This window comes from Heloderma suspectum, chromosome Z, assembly GCF_057233095.1.
Source record: "Heloderma suspectum isolate Gila_16-S chromosome Z, 16-S_ref, whole genome shotgun sequence".
Classification (NCBI taxonomy): domain Eukaryota; kingdom Metazoa; phylum Chordata; class Lepidosauria; order Squamata; family Helodermatidae; genus Heloderma; species Heloderma suspectum.
In genome coordinates, this window is record NC_139476.1 from 6662272 (window position 1) to 6687305 (window position 25034).

Here is a 25034-nt window from a genome sequence, read left to right on the forward strand (position 1 = left end):
AAGAATCCACCTAAAATATCTACCCTTTTGCCCACTCACCAATTTTAAGGGAAGGTTAACAGCTAATTGGGAGAGCCCCACTTTGCACACAGAAGGTCCCAAGTTTGATCCCTGGAAGCACCTCCAGTTAAGAGCATCTCAGACAGCAAATGATGGGGAAAACATGCTTTCTCTCTCCGCCTGAGACCCTAGAAAGCTGCTCCCAGTCCAAGCAGACGATTCTGAGCTAGGTGAGCACATAGGGCTTCTCCACACCAGGCTTTTTATCCTGCAACTTACCTGGGCTTCTGCTACCGGATTCTTTGCAGGATTAAGATTGCCTCCTTACACTGGTTTTTTTTCTGGGACTTCCTTTGCCTGCAAGTTCTACGTCTCATTATACAACGACTAGATGGCACTGTAATATAGCAGAACTGCGCAATTTCACACAGCCATTAAAGCAGAATGATATTTATTACCGGATTATCCCCAATCTTTTAAAAACTGGAATAAAGGTCAGAAAGTATGGGAGACGCCCTGGAGGCTGGCGACGTTGTGTAAAGGACACACAAACTTCTGTGAGTGAACAATCATAAGCATGCAATAAAAGCCTCATACAGAAATGTCATAGTTTGTCTCAGTATAAGGCAGCTTCCTCTGTTGCTATTTAAACCAGCCCTTCATTCACAGCCATGAAGACTGGAAACTTACATTCATTTTCAGGGAAGAGCTGTCGCTTGATGTTAGAGGACCAGTTTTGGACACAGAAAGTCTCAATCCCTAGCATCTCAGGTCAAAAAGGTAGCAGGTAATGGGGAAAATCTCTATTTGAGACCCCAGATAGCCCCTGATAGACAGATAGGCTGATTCTGGCCTAGATCAGGGGTGCAGAACCTCTTTCAGCCCAAGGGCCAAATTCCATTTTGGAGAAACTCTTGGGTGCTGCATTCCAGTAGCTGACGGGACCGAAGGCAAAAGGGTGGGGACCAAAAATACCAGCCTACTGCAGCTTAAAGCACTTCCTGCCAGTAACAAAGCCTTAGGAGAGGCATTTCAAATGTTCAAAATGAGGGAAAAGCTGCACAGAACCAGGAAACCACCAAATGATTGATGGTTGGGGGAAGGGGCGTGGCCAAGGGAAAGGGGCGTGGCTATCTGGGGAACCCTGGAGGGCACCACTGGAACCTCCAGAGATCTGGATTTGAACCCTGGGCCTGAGGTTCCCCACCCCCAGCCTAGATGGACAGATACACCATTAGCCCTAGTGCAGGCACAAGGGAGCAATGGATGCGCTAATCCAGGGCACTCTCACCAAGAGGCTTGGCCAAGGGCCCATGTCAAGAGTCCAAACATATGTCCCAGAATTCCCTATGGCACACAGGGATCCTATGCCAAAGACTTGGGGGTTGCTTTGGAGACATGCTGACGGGGAAAGAGTTACCTTGAGGTAGGATGCTTGAAAACCACTGGCCCCTTAAGAACATCATGGGGCCACTGTCTTTAAGCAGGAGGGGACATAGCTCAGGAGCACCTGTGTTGCATGCGAAAGGTCTGGTTCAATCCTTGATAAACACCTGCCTGAAACTCTGTAGAGCCCTTTCTTCCAGTCAGTGTTGATAATACTGGGCTAGATGGACCGATGTTCATACTCATGGTAAGGCAGCTTCTGATGTTCCTAAGCAGCTTGATAGAAAGACTTTCTTTTTCAGGCAAGCATTTGGGGATTCAGTTCAGTTTTTATGCCCCTTATTGGCATGGCCTCTGCTGGGGCTTTAAGTGAGCTGCTATTTTGGCTGTGTTGCTGCTGCTGCTGCTTATTATTATTAATATTATTATTACTGATGATGTTGATGATGATGGCTGATAGATATCTTGGCACCGCTGTATTGTTTTTAAATGGTTCCTTTCATTTGGTCATGAAATCCAGCATTTAGATGGAACAGTGCTCTAGAAAAGTAAAAAAAATAACATACAAAAAGCAATTGTGCCAGGCAGATGATATTACTATGGAGCGATGCTGTCAAAGGTGGCCCAATGGTGCAAAAGGAGTCAGTGCTCAGCTGTAGCAAGCCTCTTTTGGCGGCGGGGGGACGGACGACCACAGGAATTCTGTGTGCCCAAGACAGTAGCCTTCCTGTCTGGCTCCAGCTGCCGGAGCACAAGACGCCAGAGCAGACGAAACCATCCAGGCAACGCCGTCTCCTCTCTTCCTCTCCACTGTATCATTAGCTGTGCACTCTGTCTATGAAAGCCGCAGCTGCGGAGGGGAATCTAAGAAACTCTTTCTTTAGCCCTTGGCCTGGGGGAGGGTCCGTTGCTCAGTGGGAGAGCACCTGTTTTGCATGCAAAAATAAAGAATCCCCCCCCCATCAGTCTTTCACATCTCCACGTCAGGATGGGGAACACTCCTGTCTGAAACCCTGGAGAGCTGCTACACTGAGAGCCAGTGTAGTGTAGTGGTGAGAGTGACGGACTGGGAGCCGGGAGATCCGGGTTCTAGTCCCCACTTGGCCATGGAAGCTCACTGGGTGACTTTGGGCCAGTCACAGACTCTCAGCCCAACCTACCTCACAGGGTTGTTGTTGTGAGGATACAACGGTGAGGAGGAGGATAATGTAAGCCGCCTTGAGTTCCTTGCGAGAGGGAGAAAGGCGGGGTATAAATGCAATAAATAAATAAATACCAGTCAGCGTATAGACATTCCGAAGCTAGAAAGGCCAAGGGACTGTCTTGGTATCTGACAGCTTCCCATGTTCCTGTTTCAATCAGCCCTTTATGTAGAATGATGAGAACTAGAACCTTATTTTTAGGGAAAGTGCTGCAGCTCAGTGGTAGAGCACATGCTTGGCATTGCCGATTTAACTCCTGCAAGCCCCAGGCGAGTGCCTTCCCACAGCGCTCACATCCCAACTGGGGTGTGAGCAGTGCTGGGAAAGAGCTGGTCCTTCAAGCCCTGTCTGAGTCTGGGGAATCCCTACATTATCTCCAATTTCTGATCAGAGATAACAGAAGGCTTCCCCTTTGTCTCCTAGCCCCAGCTTCCCCTGCAAGCCTCCAGGCCAGGGAGCGTGAGCTGCAGAGGGTGCCCAATGCTCTGCGGGTCAAGATAGGCACCTCCATGGTCTGGATCAGACAGATAGGGGAGGGCAACCTCCAGGCTGAGTGAAACGGCCCCCGGGTTGGAGGAACTGGAAGATCCTCCACCTTACAGAGCTATTGCCAGCCAGAGAAAAGGATGCTAAACTGGAGGAAAGGATGCTAGCCTGAGAAAGCTGCTTCCAGTGTTCCTGAGCAAAAAAAACACACACAATCCAGTCACTGTTCTCTTTGGCTGTTATCCATAGGGGCCGAGGTTCTAGTGCAGAGCTCAGACAAGTGCATTCAGACGGCCCAAGGTGCAATCCACTCCGCAGGACCTCAGATGGCAGAGTTTGTTCTCAATACATATTGATATGGGGTGAAGCTTAGAGGGCCAACAGTGGCCTCGGGTGACCATGTTATAGTGCCTGTCCTCTTGAGCAGTCATTTCTCTTTGCTTCAGTATTACCAAGCTGTAAAATGGGTCCAAACAATCTCTAAATGGTGTAAACGTTTTAATTCCTTAACACACTTGTAAATATTGTTTGCCTGATGTGCCTTAGAAGCTAGGACTTGATTATTTTGGGTTTTTTTGCCACCTAAAGATATCTGCTTTGGATGCAGCTATTTCTGGCTTTTTTGCTTGTAATCTTCCTTGTGTTGGCTCCAACTGTGACCCAACCTTCTCCGCCCTCTGGACACATGCAGCAGTGTCTCCATTTCACTCAGTAAATTTGGTGGAGAGTTTGCACTTTGAACCTGTGGTGCAGAATATGTTTGAAGCTGTGGTGCAGAATATGTCCCTGGGACTTAACAGACTATGTTCTGGCAAATGGCAGGATCTCTCTCCACACAAGACAGTGGGCTGGTTCACACGATCACCGCAGCCCACTGTGGTTAATTTGAGCCATGATGGGTCGTGGTGCGTGCAGGGGGCCATTTTAAATATTCATACCCTGATGGGGAGTTCCCATGGTTTGTTGTGTCATCTGAGCCTAGGTGGCAGGAGTTGTTTGAGGGTGAAATAACTCTCAAATAACCCTAGAACAAACCAGAGTTGGACTGCGGTGATTGTGCAAACCAGGTCTGAAACTCTGGAGAGATGCTGACAGTCAGTGCAGTCAACAATGAACTATATGGACCATGGCTCAACTTGCTACAATGTAACTTGACTTCCTAGATTGGGTCCAGGAGATTCTGAATGCAAAACCTCTACTGTTGACCTCTGAGCCCCACCGAACTATAAAATCAAAGAGCACAGGTATAGACCCTGCTCACAAATATATGTGTCTGTGTAATACAGACTATATGCCCAGACAAAGACTGGATTTACTTACTTAAAATCATGATTATTTTGAGTAAATAAACCAAGCAGTTAGACGCTGATGGTTAAATTTGCTGGATGTGCTTGAGGTTGGAAGATTATGTAAGAGACAGGAAAGTTTCCCTTTAAAAACATTTTTTTAAAAAACAAGCCAAAAGCAGCTTGCATGTTATGTCAACATCTCCTGAACAGGGAATGCGGAGGGGTATCCCTCACGTGCTTAGCTGATATTAAACCATCCGGCTGCAAAAGCCTGATCCCTCTGCCATACAGAGACCAGCTGGCTGAGGTGGATGGAGTTCGGGGGGGTGGGGAGAGAGAAATCAATATCTCCCTGTCAGGCTGGGGAGATTATGTCCACCCCAGCTATGGAGATACAAAGGGGATGTACAGAAGCACATGGTTCAAGTCTGAGCTCAAGAATGAGCTGAGGAGAAAAAAAAATAGAACGATCTCCCTCCCCATGAAAGGTTAAGTATCTTTAGATCTATGGCTCATCCCGGATGCTTGGGAGGCTTCAGCCAGCCCTGTAATGATGCTCTAGTGATGCTCAGAGGCTGGGATTCAGGGAGCATGCTCAGGAAGGTATTTCTAGCAAGAGGCAGGCAGCTTATATGACAGAACTAAACCATCATATGATCAGCACACTCCAAAATGGTGACACACAATCAGCTGGATTAATTCAGAAAACTCTACAACAAGAAAAGAGAACGGGGGGGGGGGGAGAATTGTATATTATACTTTCTCACACGCACGTATATCGAACCAAAATTTAAAAAGGAACAAGGCAGAAGATTTTGAGACCAGGAATTAGGAGTTAACACAGTCTAAGCATCTTTTCCCCCAGAAGGTAAGATAAGGAAAGGACTTCTTTGGGTTTCTTGCATTGTTTATTAATACCAGCTGATTTTGCCACTTCTAAATCTTCCTGTTATATGAAATGACAGTGCTGAGAATGCTTAAGATGTACTTTTTGATAACTGTATCCCAGATGGGTTTTTTGGATGCTGAAATTTTAGAGATCATGTAGGTCCCATTAAAAAAAACTGCAAAGAGGAAGGGGGGGTGGATATACATATATGTGCTATCTGGTCCTCCCTGCCCCCAGTGTTACAGAAATTTCTTTTAGATGGGTAAAAAAGACCCACCCACCCCCGGTCTTTAAAATGGATGTGCCTTTGAATGAAGCAAGGATATTTCATAATGGACAACCACTGGCTTCAGAGGATGGGGAATTATCCTGTAATCCAAAGAATTATTTATGCCACTTCTTTTACTTCTGGCGGCTTCAATGTCAAAGCATGGCCAAAGACATGAACTCTCTGCAGGCCTTGTGATTATTTTTCAGGTTGGCTAGAATCTTTTATTTGGTTAAGCCTCATGCATGTTGTTGTTGTTCAGTCGTTCAGTCGTGTCCGACTCTTCGTGACCCCATGGACCATAGCACGCCAGGCCTTCCTGTCCTGCGCTCTCTCCCGGAGCGTGCTCAAGTTCATATTCATTGCATCCGTAATGCTATCTAGCCATCTCATCCTCTGCCGTCCCCTTCTCCTTTTGCCTTCAGTCTTTCCCAGCATCAGGGTCTTTTCCAGGGAGTTTTCTCTTCGCATTAGGTGGCCAAAATATTGGAGCTTCAGCTTCAGTATCTGTCCTTCCAATGAGCAGTCAGCAGCTCATGATCTGAGCCACAGTCAGCTCCAGGTCTTGTTTTTACTGACTGTATGGAGCTTCTCCATCTTTGGCTGCAAAGGACATAATCAATCTGATTTCGATATTGACCATCTGGTGACGTGCATGTGTAGAGTCGCCTCTTGTGCTGTAGGAAAAGAGTGTTTGCTATGATCAGCGTGTTCTCTTGGCAAAACTCTATTAGCTTTTGTCCTGCTTCATTTTGTACACCAAGGCCATGCCTGCCTGTTATCCCGGTGATTTCTTGACTTCCTACTTTAGCATTCCAATCCCCTATGATGAAGAGGACATCTTTTTTTGGTGTTAGTTCTAGAAGGTGTTGTAGGTCTTCATAGAACCGATCAACCTCAGCTTCTTCGGCCTCAGTGGTTGGGGCATAGACTTGAATTACTGTGATGTTGAATGGTTTGCCTTGGATTCGTACTGAGATCATTCTATCATTTTTAAGATTGTACCCCAGTCCTGCTTTTCCCACCCTTTTGTTGACTATGAGTGCTACTCCATTTCTTCTAAGGAATTCTTGCCCACAATAGTAGATATGATGGTCACCTGAATTAAATTCACCCATGCCTGTCCATTTTAGTTCGCTGATTCCCAAGATGTCGATGTATGCAAGATGTCATGCATGTAGATATAGATAAATAGATGATAGAGTAAAATGCCTGTTAACTGTGTTTGCGAATATGGCAGGAGGACTTGTACACTGCATAATTCATCTCTCTATACAGCAGGTATGGGAACATGTCAACCTCCAGATGTTGGGCTGCAGATGCTTTATGTTGATTAAGGATTTTGTTTGGATTGCTTTTAAATTTATTTTATTGCTTATACACTCATGAACATTTACAGTTTAAAATGTAAGGGCATGTTCTCTAATAGGATACAAAAGGGGAAAAGTGATAGGAAGGGAAGAGGAAAACACATAAATTGAGGTACTAATTCTTATATAATGCTATGTAATCATTACTATAATGACCAGAGGAAATGACTTAATGAAGACAGTTCAGGGAAGGGAGAAACCAAGACACAGTCTGTCCTTATTGTATAATAAACTGGGTTGATATCATGTTTGAATATAAAGTGATGTATACATTCAGTAAATAAAGAAAATGTACAACAAACACTTTGCCCTTTAGCTACTGAACTCTGGTACCAGGTTTCTTTTTAAGTGGCAGAATTCATGGGAAACGCCATCAACGGAGAACAGCCATTAGAGTTTAAATGGACACATATTCTAACCATAACAATCAGAACTGAGAATCTGGGAAGCATTGGACCTTTGCTTCTGTCTTCATTGCCAGAAGACCTAGCTATCTCAACACCATCAATCATTGGTGGCATTGATGAATATTTGAGTCACCATTTCTATAGTCCATGAAATAACAATGATGTAATCCTTTTTAGTGGCAGGTTAGTGATCTCTAACAGGACCAGGACCAGGACCTGGAACCAGTCACCTTGTTGTCCATCCTTTCATTTTTAGAGTGGTTTTTGTAGTGTAGAAAAAGTGGCAATAATTTGTTGGACATCTGTTAAACATTTATAAAGTTTCTCAACACTTCAAAATGATTTTCAAAAGGGAATATACATGCATATAGATGCACAAACTATGCATGTGATCATTAAGAAAAAGGACACAGCAGGCTTATTCTGAAAGGATAAACTTCTGCTTCTCTGTCTCTCTTTCCCTGCAACATCCAATCTCCAGGCCACTCCCGGAAGAGGCAGGAATGGAGTCTTTGGGAAGCCCATCTGAGAACACATTGTGTGAGTAGTGGAAATGAAAAAGTGTATTTCTCAGCAACACATGTTGTTTCATGCACACACACACTCCTGAAGTCCCAGAGAAGCAGGAAGTTAAGAGGGGTGTTACCTACTTAGGGGATCTCACCTACAACAGGGGTGTTGAACCTCAGGCCCGCAGGCCAAATCTAGCTCACTTGGGGATCGTATCTGCTCTTCTGGGTTTCCGCAGAAGGTCATGCCTCCTTCCCATTGACTGTTCAGTGGTTTCCTGGCTTTTGTGCAGTCCACCTGCTCATTCTAAAAGTTTGAATTGCCTCTCCTAAAGCTCTTACTATCAGTAACTAAGCTTTAAGCTGCAATATGCTGGTATTTTATGGTATTTGGTAATTTTGGCCCCATCCTTTTTGCCTTTGGCTCTGCCCACCACTGGAATGCCACTCCCAAGAGCTTCTCCAAAAGGCAAAGCGCCCCACTATCTATGTCTATAAATACTTGTTATTGGTTAATAAATATGATATACAGGGTTTTAAGCAGGAATGGAACAGGGAATTGGATTGTCCCATTCTGTCTAATCAGTGGATTGCCACTTTGTCATCTATACCTGTTGAGTCTATAGATCTTAGGCTGTGTCTTATTCAGCAAACACTTCTGTTTGTTGGACACTGCAACCCCTCTTTAATAAGGGATTGTCTAATTCAGCTAATTGCTGGCCATGCAATACAGCTGATGCTTCTTTTAAATATATGTTTTAGCAACGTCCAGTAGTGCCTTTTGGGGGCAGGAGGAGGTTATCGTATGGATACATTTTGTACTGGAACAGTCTTTAATATTTGCTGATGTACATGCTCTTTTAAATTACTTACCTGCTTCATGGAAATTCACGAATGGTCAGCACAAATGGATTTCCCACTAAAAGACTGATATTACAACATCAGAAGGATAAATGCTCACCTCCTATAATGCAATGGACTGAGGACTTCACAACAGTTTCAGCATTTGAACAGGTGGTATATAGGCACCATCTTCAAACGGATACTTACTTGGATATCTGGTCCACTTCTGTTAAAGACTGCCTATGTACAATTGCGAGAAAGTTTGTGTTTGTATTCATTGCGATGGGGGCAGGGGGGAAGAGAGAGAGAGAGATTCTCCTAAGTAGAATTCAGCCCTCAGATTTCCACTCATCAGTTTAAACCAATCAGTGACCAAATCAGTAAAAAGAAAAGCTGTAATATGCCACTGGCTTCTTACCATTTTACTGCTAGGTTATTACTTAGTTCATAGTGACAACCTTTCCCACCTAAACCACTTCTATACTGACTCATTCCCTCTCTTTTTTTCTTCCCCAATATCAACTTGCAGCTCCTCCGAACACATTAAATTTTAGTAACGGGGCCCATCACAAGCGGAAGACACTAGTTGCCCCAGAAATCAACATTTCCTTGGATCAGAGTGAAGGCTCACTCCTGTCCGATGATTTCCTGGACACACCTGATGACCTCGACATCAACGTGGACGACATCGAAACCCCGGATGAGACTGACTCCCTTGAGTTCCTGGGCAACGGAAACGAACTGGAATGGGAGGGTAAGAAAACACGGGCAGGGGGGACGCCTCTCTCCTCTTCATGTGATGTCTTTTCAGATCGGAATACTGGTGTACAATGTGGTTCAGCTGCTGCCCAGGCTAGAGTTGACAGCCTTTTGATTTACAACAGGCCAGTCATAGTTCCAGATTAGAAGAATCCCTGGGCTATGATGTCCTTCAGAACGTCTACACCAACCAAGAAACCTATTAGTTCAATCTGACCCTTGTGACATAGCTTCACCAGCAGAATGGATCTGCCAGCATTGTCATACCAGCCACATATCTCAAACTCACCAGCGCAGTGAGGCTTCTGCCAATTCCTAGAGTCTGGATGTGGGCAAGACACAGCCCACTAGGGAGTTTTGTGGCCCCTAGCCTCTACGGCCTCCGCCACTGCTGTGCCATTAAAGTCCCAGCAATTCCCTGGGAAACAAGGCACGCAGGGAGTATGTTCCTTGTTTCCCAGCAGACTCGCATTCCCTCTCAGGCTGCCAAACATTTTGGCATGCTGGGCGGGGCACAATTCTGCTGGGCAACAAGGCACGTACTTCCCACATCCTTCTTCCCTAGGAGAATTTTGGAATGCAGCCGCATGGCCACTGATGGTTGTGACAGAGTCTGAAGTTGCCTGCTATATCCCCTCTGCCAGCAGATCTGGAGAACAGGATTATGCCCTAAACAAAGCCTAAAATTATTGTGGGGTGTTCGGCTCTAATATCAAGTGGAGGTGTGAGCCTAGGCAGAAGGGGCTTAAAGAAGGAAAGAGCGGGACAGAGTGAACCAACTTTTGTGGAGAAGGGAGAACAGTAAGACTTTCCCCAAGAGCCATAATTTATTTTATTTATTGTTTAGATTAATATATACCCTTCAGGCACGTTATCAGGGTGATTTACAATAATGTTTTTTTAAAACATAATAGAAGATCTAATATACTAAAACAAGTTTAAATAAAAACAACAAATCTAAGGAAGCTGCATAAAAATAATATAAAAACTATCCAAGTAAAACACAATCAACAAAATGTTTAAAGTCCAGGCACACCAGCAGAGCCTCTCCAGAAAATGCTTTTCAAAGGGCAGCCTCCAAATAGGTCAGACTACAACTACCATCATCCCCAGCCAGCCCCAAACAACATATTCCTTGCATCTCAAACTCTGTTTGTGGCCCAGGCTACTAAGGATTGCTGTATGCTTGCCTTCCTCAGATGATACTCCTGTGGCCACAGCCAAAAACATGCCAGGAGACAGCGCGGACCTATTCGGAGATGGTGCCGTGGAAGATGGCAGTGCCACTAATGGCCGCTTGTGGAGAACAGTCATCATTGGCGAACAGGAGCACCGCATTGACCTGCAGATGATCAAGCCATACATGAAAGTGGTGACGCACGGAGGTGAGGGGTCCTGAGGGAAATGTGGCCTCTCCATAACATCCCCAAACGAAACGTCTCCTTCCTGCCTGACATTTAAGCATGTGATGTGTCCATTACGGCATGAATTGGGCTTCCATCTGAAAAACAAATCAACTCCCTTTAGGTCAGGGGAGGAGTGAGACATTTGTTCAGTCTGCATTTAAATGTCCCAGTTTCGCACATCTGAACCACTGTGTGAACCGAAACTTAGTTATCCTTCAAAATCCGCACTTCTCTCAGTTTTGCAGTGGAGCCCTCCGCAGAGATGAATATGTGAGGGAAAACAACATTCCCAAATGCATTATATTAGGAAAATTGCTTGCAAAAATGTGTACGTTGGGCAGAAGTGCACAAAAGTGCTTATGAATTTTCAAGCAATTTTTTAAAAAAAATCAAAGTTCAGGATGAAGCGAACTTAAGACTGGGAAAATTCTCAAAGTTTGAGACAAACCAAACTGGAAAAATAAGAAACCAGAATTGAGAGGTTCATCCATTCCTATGTTGCCTATTTGTCTCTCTCAGGTTATTATGGGGAAGGGCTCAATGCCATTATTGTTTTTGCCGCCTGCTACTTGCCCGACAGCAGCCTGCCCGACTACCACTACATCATGGAGAATCTCTTTCTGTGAGTGACTTTTCCCGTCTTTCTCAAAAGAAGGAAGGAGGATGTCTTGCTTTAAGGTTGGCTTGGATTGCTTCCCTTTGCACCTTTTGGATGACAAAACCAGGTGAACTAAGAGAGGAAACTTCAAATGCCAGTTCTTCCAACATAGTGGTGATGTGTCAGAAAGCCTGTTTGTTTTGGGATGTTTAGAATACCGCTGGTTTTGTGCTCCACTCATGTAAGTTGGTGCATATTCCGAGCACAGAAATACTGCATCACATTGGCTGCAGAATTCTACATTTAAACAACATCAGCTTTTGTGTTCTTTTAATTTAAATAATTATTTAAAAATAATTTAATTTTTTTTTCTCCTCTGCCCCCACACTCATTTTGTCATTTCTTCTTAGCAATGCGGTCAATGAATCAGCCTAGTATGGTTTTAAAAAGGTGTATCAAAAAGGTTCACCTTCTCCAATGCACTTTTTGCCTCTGCCTTTCTCCTACCAGGTATGTGATCAGTAGTTTGGAACTACTGGTAGCTGAAGACTACATGATAGTGTACTTGAATGGTGCCACGCCGCGCCGAAGAATGCCGGGGATTGGCTGGCTGAAAAAATGCTATCAGATGATCGACAGAAGGTGAGAAACGGATTAATTCCATAACTTGCCACATCTTAAATCTGCTAAGGCAACATAGCAAAACTATGGAGAAGCTCTAACATTAGGAAAAAATTGCCAAGCTCGTTTTGCCAAACCAGACGGGTGAGCATTTCAACAAAGGCCGTCTTCTCCACAAACTCAATTTGACATGGAAAATCAAATCCTGGCAAAAAGAGTAGCACAGAAAAGGAGACATGACCTCCATTAATTGGGTAATTGCACATGTGAAAAGTTGTGTCAGCACTTCTATTTAAGACCATATTTTCTAGTATATTTTGGGAGGGAACCTGTACTGGTTCATTTCCAAGTGATTGTCTAGTAGATATTCCAGGTCAGTAATTCCCCAGGCATGGCTGCCTGGAGGAATGCTGGCAGTTGCAGGATTTTTTTCTGCCTAAGTATGCATAGGATTGCACCCTTAGTCAGCTCAAACTGAGTAAGGCACCAACCCCTGATATCAATTATCCATCTATACTAAAGAAATTGAATAGCTGGGCCCGCATTTTAGCATCCTTTTACATGTTGCGCAGTAAGATGCATCATTTTCTCCATTTGGCACATAAATCAATTGCAGTTCCTGTTTAGATAAAAAGAGTGATGCTGAATAAAACCAAGGGTTCTTCTTTGGTTCTTGTATTAACTTCTTTTTAGAAATCCAGTTGAAGTGAAAGGGGAACTCGTTTAAGTCTTGCTTCTGCCTCCAATTCACGAGGGCTGCGTCCAGATGGATGGCTACCAATCAAAAAGCATTGTGCATCTATTCCATCTTTTCCTCCTTGATGTATTTTATTGTGGCAACTAAAATGATGGGAGAAGCTGTAGGAAAACACAGTAGGGTTAAAAATGGAAGATGACATCATCCAGACCCCCTTGTAAAATCCTGTGTTTGAGGGAGGGCAACTGCAGGATAAAAGCCTCATCTGGAAGCATTCTAGATGATCTTCAGCAAGCCATGCTCTGCCAGTTTCAACTTTTACAGATGCAATATGGAGATAGCCGAAGGCAGGACAGCTGTCTGTCAGTGATGTTGTAGTTGCAAGATTCCTTCCTTGAGCAAGAGTTGATCTAGAAGGCCTCTAAGAACCCTTCCAATTCTAAAATTCTAGGATTCTATTCCACAATGACCTCCCTTTACAGGGCTGCTGTCAACATACGTAGATTCCTTTCTTAAACTGTTTGTTCATAATACTGAGTCCAAATTTTCTGAACTTTTTGGATAATGTATCTGAGGAGATACAAGATATCTACCTGGTTGGTAAAAATGGATGTGATCTCACTTGTTAAGGAAATATCCAAGGCAGGTTAGGTTGAACAGTCAGAAATTTATTAAAGCACATCACGGCCGTGGGAGACCGACAAAACTGTGTCTTCTCTCAGATGAAAGAAACAGGATGCATTTATTCAGACTGAAAGTTGGAGAACAAAGAAAACATACTATGCATGCTCAGAAACCAATTAGTACTCAGCAACAGTCTTATCAGCACAGCGGCCTTCTTATCTTTTGGGATGCGTTACTTTGATGGATAGGAATTTCTTGCTTATGTGCAAGTTACAATTACCTTCTCATAGTCAGAGACACACATAACCACACACACACACACACACACACACTCACTCAATCCCATCAGGCACCTTGCCCAAACCAAACTACTTAAAAGGCCTAGTCAGACCTACCTTCACACACTGTATAGCAATATCCCACAACATGAGGCTGTTGAGGTACTTGTATCAACCCTGGACAAAAGAGAGGATGTATTTGCTCCTTTGTTGTTCAGTCGTTCAGTCGTGTCCGACTCTTTGTGACCCCATGGACCATAGCACGCCAGGCCTTCCTGTCCTGCGCTCCCTCCCGGAGCGTGCTCAAGTTCATATTCATTGCATCAGTGATGCTATCTAGCCATCTCATCCTCTGCTGTCCCCTTCTCCTTTTGCCTTCAGTCTTTCCCAGCATCAGGGTCTTTTCCAGGGAGTTTTCTCTTCGCATTAGGTGGCCAAAATATTGGAGCTTCAGCTTCAGTATCTGTCCTTCCAATGAGCACTCAGGGTTGATTTCCTTTAGGATGGACTGATTGGACCTCCTTGCAGTCCAGGGGACTCGTAAGAGTCTTCTCCAGCACCACAGTTCGAAAGCATCAATTCTTCGGCGCTCAGCCTTCCTTATAGTCCAGCTCTCACAGCCATACATTACTACTGGGAAAACCATAGCTTTGATTAGACGGACCTTTGTCGGCAAGGTGATGTCTCTGTTTCTTACTATGCTGTCTAGGTTTGCCATAGCTTTCCTCCCAAGGAGCAAGCGTCTTTTAATTTCATGGCTACAGTCACCATCTCAGTTTTTGAGATTGTGCCCCAGTACTGCTTTTCCCACCCTTTTGTTGACTATGAGTGCTACTCCATTTTCCCACCCTTTTGGTGACTATGAGTGCTACTCCATTTCTTCTAAGGGATTCTTGCCCACAGTAGTAGATATGATGGTCACCTGAATTAAATTCGCCCATGCTTGTCCATTTTAGTTCGCTGATTCCCACGATGTCGATGTTCAGTCTTGCCATCTCATGTTTGACCACCTCCAGCTTACCTTGATTCATTGATCTGACATTCCATTTTCCTAAACAATATTGTTCTTTACAGCATCGGATTTTCTTTTCACCACCAGACACATCCACAGCTGAGTGTCCTTTCGGCTTTGGCCCAGCCACTTCACTCTTTCTGGCGCTACTTGGAAATACCTTCTGCTCTCCCCCAGTAGTATATTGGACACCTTCCAACCTGAGGGGCTTATCTTCCGGCGTCATCTCTTTTAGCCTTGTGATACGTTCCATGGGGTTTTCTTGGCAAGAATACTGGAGTGGGTTGCCATTTCCTTCTGCAGTGGACCACATTTTGTCAGGACTCTCCGCCATGACCTGTCCGTCTTGGGTGGCCCTGCATGGCATAACTTATGGCTTCACTGAGTTATGCAAGCCCCTTCGCCACAACAAGGCAGTGATCCATGAAGGGGATTTGCTCCTCCTACAGCTTTTTAATGTTCATTAGCAGAATTAGCTCTTTAAAAAATCTTGAAGTTCCAAGACAACATTTTTGGCAAGTTTCAGGCACTGCCATGGGCTGTAGGCTTGCCCCAGAACTGACCAATATTTATATGGACTGGTTTGAACAGACTCGCATTTTGCAAGAAGGTAATCTTTCCAAACAACATATTGTCCTTTACAAGAGGTACTTGGACAACATCTTTATACTATGGAGAGGGACTGAAGAGACTCATAAGTTTCTCCAGTATATAAATACCAAACATGCAAACATCAAATTTGAAATCAATTATAACAAACTCGGGCTGAACGTCCTAGATGTTGTAGTCACAGAGAACAGCTATATTAACACTATGGATCAACTCCAAAGCAAATACAATTCAGAGGTTCATTGATTTCAACGAAAGAGTGTTTAGTGTTAGCATGTGTTTAAATCTCTGCATTGAAATCAATGGGGTTCCAAAGCACTTTTACTTTCCAGCTAGGTTGTTCCCAATGTTGTTCTAGAACATTGTTAATAAATGCACACGAAGAGCTGAGAAATGAAACTGGTATCGGGATGGGAGTGGGCCAAGGTTTGGAGCTTGTACAGATTTAACACTATAGTCAAGGGTAGCCACCCTGATCTGCATTGTCTCAACTTCTTTACACAGATTACGGAAAAACCTGAAGGCATTGATAATCGTTCACCCATCATGGTTCATTCGGACCGTGCTAGCTATATCACGGCCGTTCATCAGGTAAAGAAAAACCTCTGGGGAGAAATCCGGCTTGAAGCTCTTTAAAATGTACATGGATTTCTTCTGGCTTGGGTGGGGGTTCTCTTTGCTTTCTATCACATTTTAATCCCCTTTTTCATATGCCAAAATAGCCAGTAGCAGCCCCACTGCTAAAACCCTAGTACTAAAAATTCAAATTTACAAGGGCTCCTCAAACGAAATGCAGTAGGCTGTCATACAATCTTGAGAGCCAACATGGCACACAGTGGTTAAAGTAGACTTCCCCAACCCAGATGTGTTGGACTGCAATTCCCATCATTGGATATAACTTCCCAAACTTTGGCTAAAGGGATTTGCTCGCCAATGTATCTTGGTTTACAGTCTAAGGCCAATTTGTGGCATGCAAGGTACTTGGCAACATTAAACATTCCCAAAGACCAAAGAACCTTTTCTGTGGCTCAATTCTTTGCCATCAGCTGTCATGGAATGCAGATTTAAAGGTTTACCCTGGCACTTGAGAGTGGTGCAATAGTAACACAACTTCATATCCTTCTATGTTGCAATTTCTATAAGGATACGAGAGCTTGTGTTATTTCCCTTGTGCTTTGTTTATATCCAGGAAGCTCTGATGAATTTTATATTTCTATACTTATGGCAGACACTGACATCATGATCACTGAAAATACAAACAGGTTCCTTGCCGCAGCTATTAGAACAAGGTCACAGACACTAAGTGAGGTTGAGTCATTTTGAGTCCGATTTTGATAAATTTAATAATGCAGCATTGCAGTTGCTGAATGTATACGGTTTAATTTTGGCTTGGGGTTTTTTGGTGCCCGAATTGTTGTTATGGTGGAAATGTGGACTGGAAATAAAGCATTTGATTTGAACTGCCATCGTCCTCAGCCAGCATTTCTATTGTCTGGGGGTAATGAAGGTTGTAGTCCAACACATCTGGCAGATACCACTTTGAATTCAGAAGACTTGGGTTCAGCAATCAAGCCAATCATCTTCTCTCAGGCTAACCTACCTCATAGGATTGCTATGTGGATAACATAGAGAGGATGTTCACACCATGAACTTTTAAGAGGAAGGCAGAAGAGGAGTGTAAATAAATAACAGAAACAATAATCAAGCATGTTCAATGTGGAAGCATCAGCCGTTTCTTCCTATGAATGACAGAGAAAGGTTACCAGGTTTTCTCCCCTGGCATGGTCCACTAATCCTAATTCAAAATTTCAGCCTCCATGAAAGCCCTTTAATCCACTTTAGCTTTCAAGTGGGGTCAGGATTAATTATAACATTAACCCTAGAACACTTTAGCAAAAACCAGAAATGTATATGTGTGTGTTGATTACATTTGGATCTGTTCTTCCTAGTGTAAAATTCATCAATAAAATCCAGTACATCCACACCTTGGAGGAACTGGCGCATAATATCCCGATGGAGCATGTCCAGATTCCAGACTGTATCCTACAGTAAGTATCACACTTTGTGCTTTTCACATATAACACCTTGAAACTGTGTCAACATCCTGCAGTCATCTCTGTCTTCTCCACCATATTCTTCCCTCCCCTCCAGCCGGCTTTTCACCCACTTACTGTGTGCAAAAGAAGAAAACAGACAGAAAAGCCTTATATGGTGCAAAGCTTTGGAGCTTTAGCCAATCATCAGTTTAGGAGCTGGAGAAGATCCAAAATTATTTTCTAAAGCAAGTACTGGCTTTACCTGTTGGCATGCTTGCTGCTCACGTCCGTGCCGAAAGTTGGCCTTCTGTTTGGACTAGAAAGAATACGAGTCCATAACAGGACTTTGCCTGTTCACTTTGCCAGCTTCATGTCTGGTCTGTAAGTTTAGGGCTCTTCCTTTAAATTCTCAAGGGAGTGTAACTGCATTACAGACATTTGCTAATGGTCTTGATTCTCAAAGGTCTAAGATGCAGTGAATGTCTAAATCACAGTTAACGGTGGCATTTTATTTTTGGAAAAGACTTTGTGACTGATATGCTAATCATTCATTTTTCTAGACTGTATCCATGTATCAAGTTAGTTCATCAGAATGTCAGACATTTGGATCTTATTACTTTGTTGTTGTTCAGTCGTTCAGTCGTGTCCGACTCTTCGTGACCCCATGGACCATAGCACGCCAGGCCTTCCTGTCCTGCGCTCTCTCCCGGAGCGTGCTCAAGTTCATATTCATCGCATCCGTGATGCTATCTAGCCATCTCATCCTCTGCCGTCCCCTTCTCCTTTTGCCTTCAGTCTTTCCCAGCATCAGGGTCTTTTCCAGGGAGTTTTCTCTTCGCATTAGGTGGCCAAAATATTGGAGCTTCAGCTTCAGTATCTGTCCTTCCAATGAGCACTCAGGGTTGATTTCCTTTAGGATGGACTGATTGGACCTCCTTGCAGTCCAGGGGACTCGTAAGAGTCTTCTCCAGCACCACAGTTCGAAAGCATCAATTCTTCGGCGCTCAGCCTTCCTTATAGTCCAGCTCTCACAGCCGTACATTACTACTGGGAAAACCATAGCTTTGATTAGACGGGCCTTTGTCGGCAAGGTGATGTCTCTGCTTCTTACTATGCTGTCTAGGTTGGCCATAGCTTTCCTCCCAAGGAGCAAGCGTCTTTTAATTTCACGGCTACAGTAACCGTCTGCGGTGATCTTGGAGCCCAAGAAAGTAAAATCTGTCACTGCTTCCATTTCTTCCCCTTCTATATGCCAGGAAGTGATGGGGCCAGATGCCATGATCTTCGTTTTTTTAATGTTGAGTTTCAAACCAGCTTTTGCACTCTCCTCTTTCACCCTCAACAAGAGGCTCTTGAGATCCTCTTCGCTTTCTGCCATTAGGGTGGTATCGTCTGCATATCGGAGGTTGTTGATAATTCTCCCAGCAATCTTAATTCCGACCTCTGATTCATCCAACCCGGCATTTCTCATGATGTACTCTGCATATAAGTTAAATAAGCAGGGTGACAATATGCAGCCTTGTCGTACTCCTTTCCCAATTTTGAGCCAATCGGTTGTTCCATGTCTGGTTCTTACTGTTGCTTCTTGACCCTCGTACAGGTTTCTCAGGAGACAGGTAAGGTGGTCTGGTACTCCCATCACTTTCAGAATTTGCCACAGTTTGTTGTGATCCACACAATCAAAGGCTTTAGCGTAGTCAATGAAGCAGAAATAGACATTTTTCTGGAATTCTCTTGCTTTCTCCATGATGCAGCGAATGTTGGCGATTTGATCTCTAGTTCCTCTGCCTCTTCGAAACCCAGCTTGTACTTCCGGTAGTTCTCGGTTCGCATACTGCTGAAGCCTAGCTTGTAGGATTTTGAGCATCACCTTGCTGGCATGTGAAATGAGCGCAATTGTGCGGTAGTTTGAACACTCTTTGGCGTTGCCCTTCTTTGGAATTGGAATGTAAACTGAACTTTTCCAGTCTTGTGGCCACTGTTGAGTGTTCCAGATTTGTTGGCATATTGAATGCAGCACTTTAACAGCACCATCTTTTAGGATTTTAAATAGCTCGGCTGGAAGACTGTCATCTCCGCTAGCTTTGTTGTTACTAATGCTTCCTAAGGCCCACTTGACTTCACTCTCTAGGATGTCCGGCTCAAGTTCAGTGACCGCACTATCATGGCTATCAGGGACATTCAGATCTTTCCTGTATAGTTCTTCTGTGTATTCTTTCCACCTCTTCTTAATCTCATCTGCTTCTGTTAGGTCCCTGCCTTCTTTGTCCTTTATCATGCCCGTCTTTGCACAAAACGTTCCCTTGAGATCTCCAATTTTCTTGAAGAGATCTCTAGTCTTATTACTTTAGCTCCACATAAAATGCTTTTACAGAATTATGAGTTAACTTTATGTTCTCTGCTTTCTTAGAAGGCAGTTATAAGAAATTACCATTGAAACAGCATTCTTCTGTGTTCTGGAAAACTGAGGATATTATCCTTTATTTTACCTGATGTCCTTTATAACGATCCATGTGAAAAATATTTGTCTAAGCTCAGGAAAATGTTTGCTGCGCCTAATGAATTTGTATGTTTTCTGTTGTTAATGAAAAATAGTTTACCTTGTGTGTCTCCTTATTTGCACTGGTCGCCAGGAAACTGAGAGCTAAATTTGTTGCTCAACTCTGAATGTTTCTTCTTTTTTTGTTATGGCTTATAGCTAGACAATAAAATCACTACTACTACAAGGAAAGTGGGGAAGGGCACACCCCTTAAACTATGTTAGCTGCAAGGAGCACCTGATAATGCCTTAAAAACCAGCAAAGAGTCTTGTAGTGCCTTAAGGCCAATAAATGTTATCATGGCACAAGTTTTCATGGACTAGAGCTGTCCATCAGATGCATGGTGGTGTCTGGGGTCTCTCAGCATCCTGCAGGGTGAAACAAAATTGTTGTTTCAATTGGTTCCCTGGTGAGGAACATGATGGCGACCCTGCTCCTCCAAGGCATTTTCCTGAAGTGAAGTGAGTTATGTTGCCGCTGTGAAAGAGAGTGGGATGCAGAAAGAGTCTAAGATGGACATTCAGGGAGTGGGAGAGTACATGCTCTGTATGCAAAAGGTCCCTGGGTCAATTGCTAGTGCAGAGCTACATAACCTCAGACCTGGGCTGTCTGGAGTTCTTCAGATGGCCATGTCCTTTCTCTGGTCCCACCCATTTGCCCAGACCACCAATCACTGGGTAACTTCCTGACTGTTGGGCAGTTTTTCCCCATCTTAAGGGTTTGTTACTGGCAGTAAGGGTGTTAAGCTAAAATATGCTGGTATTTCCACCACCCCCTTTTGTCTTTCCACCACTGGAATGTGCCTCCCCCCACCCAAGAGCTTCTTTGAAATGGAATTAGGCTCTCAGGCTGAAAGAGATTCAACAACCCCATGCTAGCATCCCCGGTTTCTCCAGGTAGGGCTAGGAAGGAACCTTCCCTGAAACCCTCAAGAGCTGCTGCCAGTTAATGTCAACAATACTGGGCTAGGGGGACCTATGGTCTGACTCAGTATAAGGCAGCTTCCTATGAAGTTAAAGAGGTCTCAGGTAGCAGGGCTGGCAAAAGTTGGTGCTAATCAGAGTCAGCAATGCTGGGGTAGATGAACTAGTGCTCTGATTTTGTGTTTCTTTAAAAAGCTTGGTCAAAGCTCAGTGGTAGAACACCTGCTTTGCATGCACAGAGTCCCAGGTTCAATTACAGTTAAAAGGATCAGATAAAAGGAAAGACTGCAGTGATCTGTACTGTAATAATCCAGCAAGAACTTTGAGGCTCTGGCATGAAAGTTCCAAGTTGAGTATCTAGCCACATTCTTTGAGACCACAGAAGGAGATGCTTCAAGTGCTGTAGGATATGGTATCCATTACCCTGATTTTTGCTCCTCTAAATTCAACGTTCTCAGTACTGCTGTATATTCAGGACACAGCAAATATGTCCCCATCACCACTGGAAATGCATAGATGTGTATTTGTGTGCCAACCCTATTACATTGGGAGTTTCCAGAGAAGCTAACAAGGAGCAGGCCTATAAAAGCAAATATGCAATTAAACATTGGTAATTCTAGATATTTACAAAGCTAGTCTACTACTGCAAGATATAAATAGTGAATCAAGGAAAGGAACATCTAACCCTTCTTGCTAAATAAGATAATATAGGAAGCTCACTGATGGCTGTTATCCTCAATACATCTACAGAAAAAGGAATTTTAGAAAATAAAAGTGAAGGAAACAAAAGAACTGTCTTTTTGGCCCTCTCCCTTCCAAGGAGAGATGGCTTCCATGAGCTTTAACAGTGGTATATAATCACTGAAGTACTGACTTACTTTGTTTTAGGTTCGAAGAGGAGCGGAACAGAGCAAGAAAAGAAAGGTAGAATTGTTGGGCCTGGCGGGAAGGATGTAGGGTTATCATCACACAAGTGGGAGGGCAGCCTCGGTTTTTTTTATGTCGCTGCTTCAGGAAATGGGGTATTTCAGAAGGCAATTTATCCTTACAGGGCGGAAGAGAAACAGGACATGGCTGAGAGAGAGAGGTAAGCGTTCCACCATTTTATCCCATCAGGGCAGCAGTACAGAGATCACGCTATTTTTAAGCCAAACACACAGAAGGCTAGTAGACGCCAGCCTGGGACAGGAAAACAAGAACTGAGCAGGCCAATAGGTTGAGGTCACCTGATAGCAACTTGAGTTGCTTCCAGACAAGCTTTGATGCCCCCATTGCTCTGCTTCATTCATAGAATTTTAGGGGGTCTTCTTCCACTTGCACCCGTTTGCCACTTCTTCCATCTTTTCTCTTACCACAGAAAATCCATTGAGAAGAAAAAGACAGAACAGCTGCACAATGCCTTTTGATTGCTAGTGTTAGAAGCCCTCTGTCTGGAAGCACCCTTGGCGTTTAGTTCAAGAGCTGGAGTGCTCAGACCGAGGAGCTTTCTAACCATCTGCACTGATGGCACCTAATTAGACAACAGCACCCTATTCTTGTCAGCAGCTACGGTGGTGTAAACTACCTGGCACTTGTCTTTAGTTCAAGACCTCTAGCACTGTATGTATTAATTTGTCCCTGTTTTCCCCCCAAATGGACCAAGATGATCTACTTTGGAGTAGACCAAATAAAAACGGCCCACCTTTAACTAGTTCCCTAATCTAGGGAAGAATCTTGTGGAATATATAGTCAGAAGAACGTGCGCTGTCCTTTTTTGTTTCTTTTTAATCCCTCTATACGTAGTCCTCTATTTCTCTGTATAGTCTGAAGCAGGAGAGGCTGTGCAGGCTCTGTAATGATGCCTGAATGCAGTGGTGGGCTGGATGAGGGCCAGTAAGCTGAAGATGAATCCTGACAAGACAGAGGAAATGTGGATAGGTGGTTCCCTTGCCCAGGAATTAGAGGAGTTGCCTCTTCTGGGTTCCACTCCCTATGAAGGAGTGGGTGTATAGTTAGGAGGTGCTCCTAAATCCATTCCTGTCAATTTCAGGGTAAGGAGTGCATTTTCCCAGCTCTGGTTGGCATGCCAGCTACAGCCCGTTCCTGAACAGAAATAACCTGGCCACAGTGATCCATCTACTGTAACCTTGAGACTGGATTATTGCAATGCACTTTACATAGGGCTGCCTAAAAGGTTGGCCCGGCAGTGGAAGTTAGTGCAAAACACTGTGGCTAGGGTGCTGAGTGGGACAGACTACTGGGATCATATTACACTAGTTCTGAAGGGGTTGCACTGGCCGCCAATATGCTACCAAGTGAAGTTCAAGGTGCTTGTGTTCATATATAAAGCTCTACGTGGCTTAAGACCTGGATCCCGGATGGCGCACCTTCTCCCTTACGTACCTGTCTGGATATTAAGATCTAATGGAGATGCCTTCCTGGGGGTGCCACATTTGCCAGGGATGCGATATGTAGCCACCCAAGGGAGGGTGTTCTTGATACAGGCTCCCCGATTGTGCAACTCCCTCCTCCCTCAGATTTCAGAACCAACTAGGTCTATTTGTTCACCCAGGTTTTTTACTGCCTCTGTGTTGCTTTATGAAGGTGTTTATTGCTTTGTCTCATCTTCCAAAACAGGCCTGCACTGCCAGCAGAAGATCAGGAAACAAGGTCTGGATTTATTTAGTTATTTGTAAATCACATTCAGAATTCAGCGGTAGGGACACAGTATAGCCTGACCTGTGAACACCATGATTCATGAACACATGGCCTCAGGGAAGGCATCCTCTCAACTGCAACATAGAATACTGGTCTATCTTGCAGGCTCATTGGAAAAAAATTACTGAAATAACGTGAAGTGTTCTGAACACTCTAATGCATGCTATAAATGCTAAGCACCACATCTGCTTGTAAGTTCCCCAGGGGGCTCTAGCTAGTTTCTATTGGCAACAGAAAGCTGAACTAGACCAATTGTTGGTCTAATCCAGCAAGGATATTATTTACTTTACTTCTTGAATTAAGCGCTGGCGCGCACACTCTCTCTGACAGAAGATGGCCTCAAAGAAGATGCAAGAAAAAAACCCAGATCAACCGGTAGTCCAAATGAAGTGCATTTACCACATGCTCCAAAGAGACTCTTTATAAAAATACAGGGATGAGACGTTAGAAAAAGGACAGCGGGCCTCCTACCCCCCATCTTTGGTTCACCTTACACAGAGTCAGAGATGCCATGTTCTAGACCTCTTTTAATCTGAGTCTTGGATTACTGCCTCTCTTCACGCAGGTCCTTATCCACTCTACTCCATGCAGCTGTGCTATGCACAAGGATTCTGTGGACTTGCACACCACAGAGACAGCTGCCAATTGGTTTGGAGCAGTGGTGTAAGGGATCCACAGCTCTCAGGGACGCCACACTGGCACGTTTTGATTAGCAAGGATGCTGATCGTCATTCCCCACCACCACCACCAGTTCTCTGTTTCGCGAGCCTGGCTGCAATCCTCACAGTAGTTGTGGGGAGAGGGGGCGGGAATCAATTTTCCAAATATTTATACATTGGTCCCTGTTGTAATGCAAAGTATTTTGGAGTGGTTTGGTCTTGAATGGGCAATTACGACCCATTATCTTTATCAAAGACCTGTTTTTGAGGGAGATAAAAATAGCTAGAATTGGTTTGTTGATATGGATCAAGACTGCTGCCTGAATTTTTGGACTTTTCTCGGGGTCGTGGTTATAGGAAGTATCATCACGAGCACCTGCACGTCAACCTTTGCCACTACACCATATATATTTGCTTCCTTCACATAGAAGGAAGCAAATATTTATTCTCTGCTACTTCAGAAGGCAGGACAGTGAGCTTTTCCACACAAGGCATTTATTGTGGGCTCACGATTCCTCACTCATGGTAGTTAGCGCTTTAGATGTCATTGTCATCCTCCAGAGCCTCTCCTGTGCTTTCCAAGCATTTTTGCCGGGGGCGGGGGGGGAAGAGCATTGATTGGAGAGAGTCCAGCATTTTGGGGAATGGCAGAATAAAATGCTAATATAGTTGCACAGTTCTGCTATACCACAGCACCACCTAGAAGTTATGTAGTGGAACATATACGGCTCCTTCACACCGAGCTTTTATCTCGCTATTGAGATTGCTCACTCACAGGAGTTTGTGGGTCCTGACGTCAATAACCTCCAGGGCACATCCAGAGGTATTTCCTGCTTATTTCGTCTCAAAAAGATCCGGAATGAATTAACTATCTTTTTAATTTGGATTGGTACGTGATTAAAACAGCCACTAGATGGCGATGTTTC

The 25034-nt window shown here is 44.1% G+C and overlaps 1 protein-coding gene across 2 annotated transcripts in view; it reads left to right on the forward strand.

Annotated features, from left to right (window-relative positions):
• Positions 1-25034, forward strand: part of ATCAY (ATCAY kinesin light chain interacting caytaxin) — a 35423-nt gene that overhangs the window by 3800 nt on the left and 6589 nt on the right. For both annotated transcript variants that reach the window (XM_084826376.1, XM_084826375.1), the window contains exons 3-12: positions 7779-7837; positions 9179-9403; positions 10608-10793; positions 11334-11436; positions 11923-12054; positions 15758-15844; positions 17203-17301; positions 21641-21676; positions 21804-21839; positions 23369-23401. In XM_084826376.1, coding sequence (XP_084682502.1) covers positions 7779-7837; positions 9179-9403; positions 10608-10793; positions 11334-11436; positions 11923-12054; positions 15758-15844; positions 17203-17301; positions 21641-21676; positions 21804-21839; positions 23369-23401 — 996 coding nt within the window. The remainder of the gene's footprint in view (positions 1-7778; positions 7838-9178; positions 9404-10607; positions 10794-11333; positions 11437-11922; positions 12055-15757; positions 15845-17202; positions 17302-21640; positions 21677-21803; positions 21840-23368; positions 23402-25034) is intronic.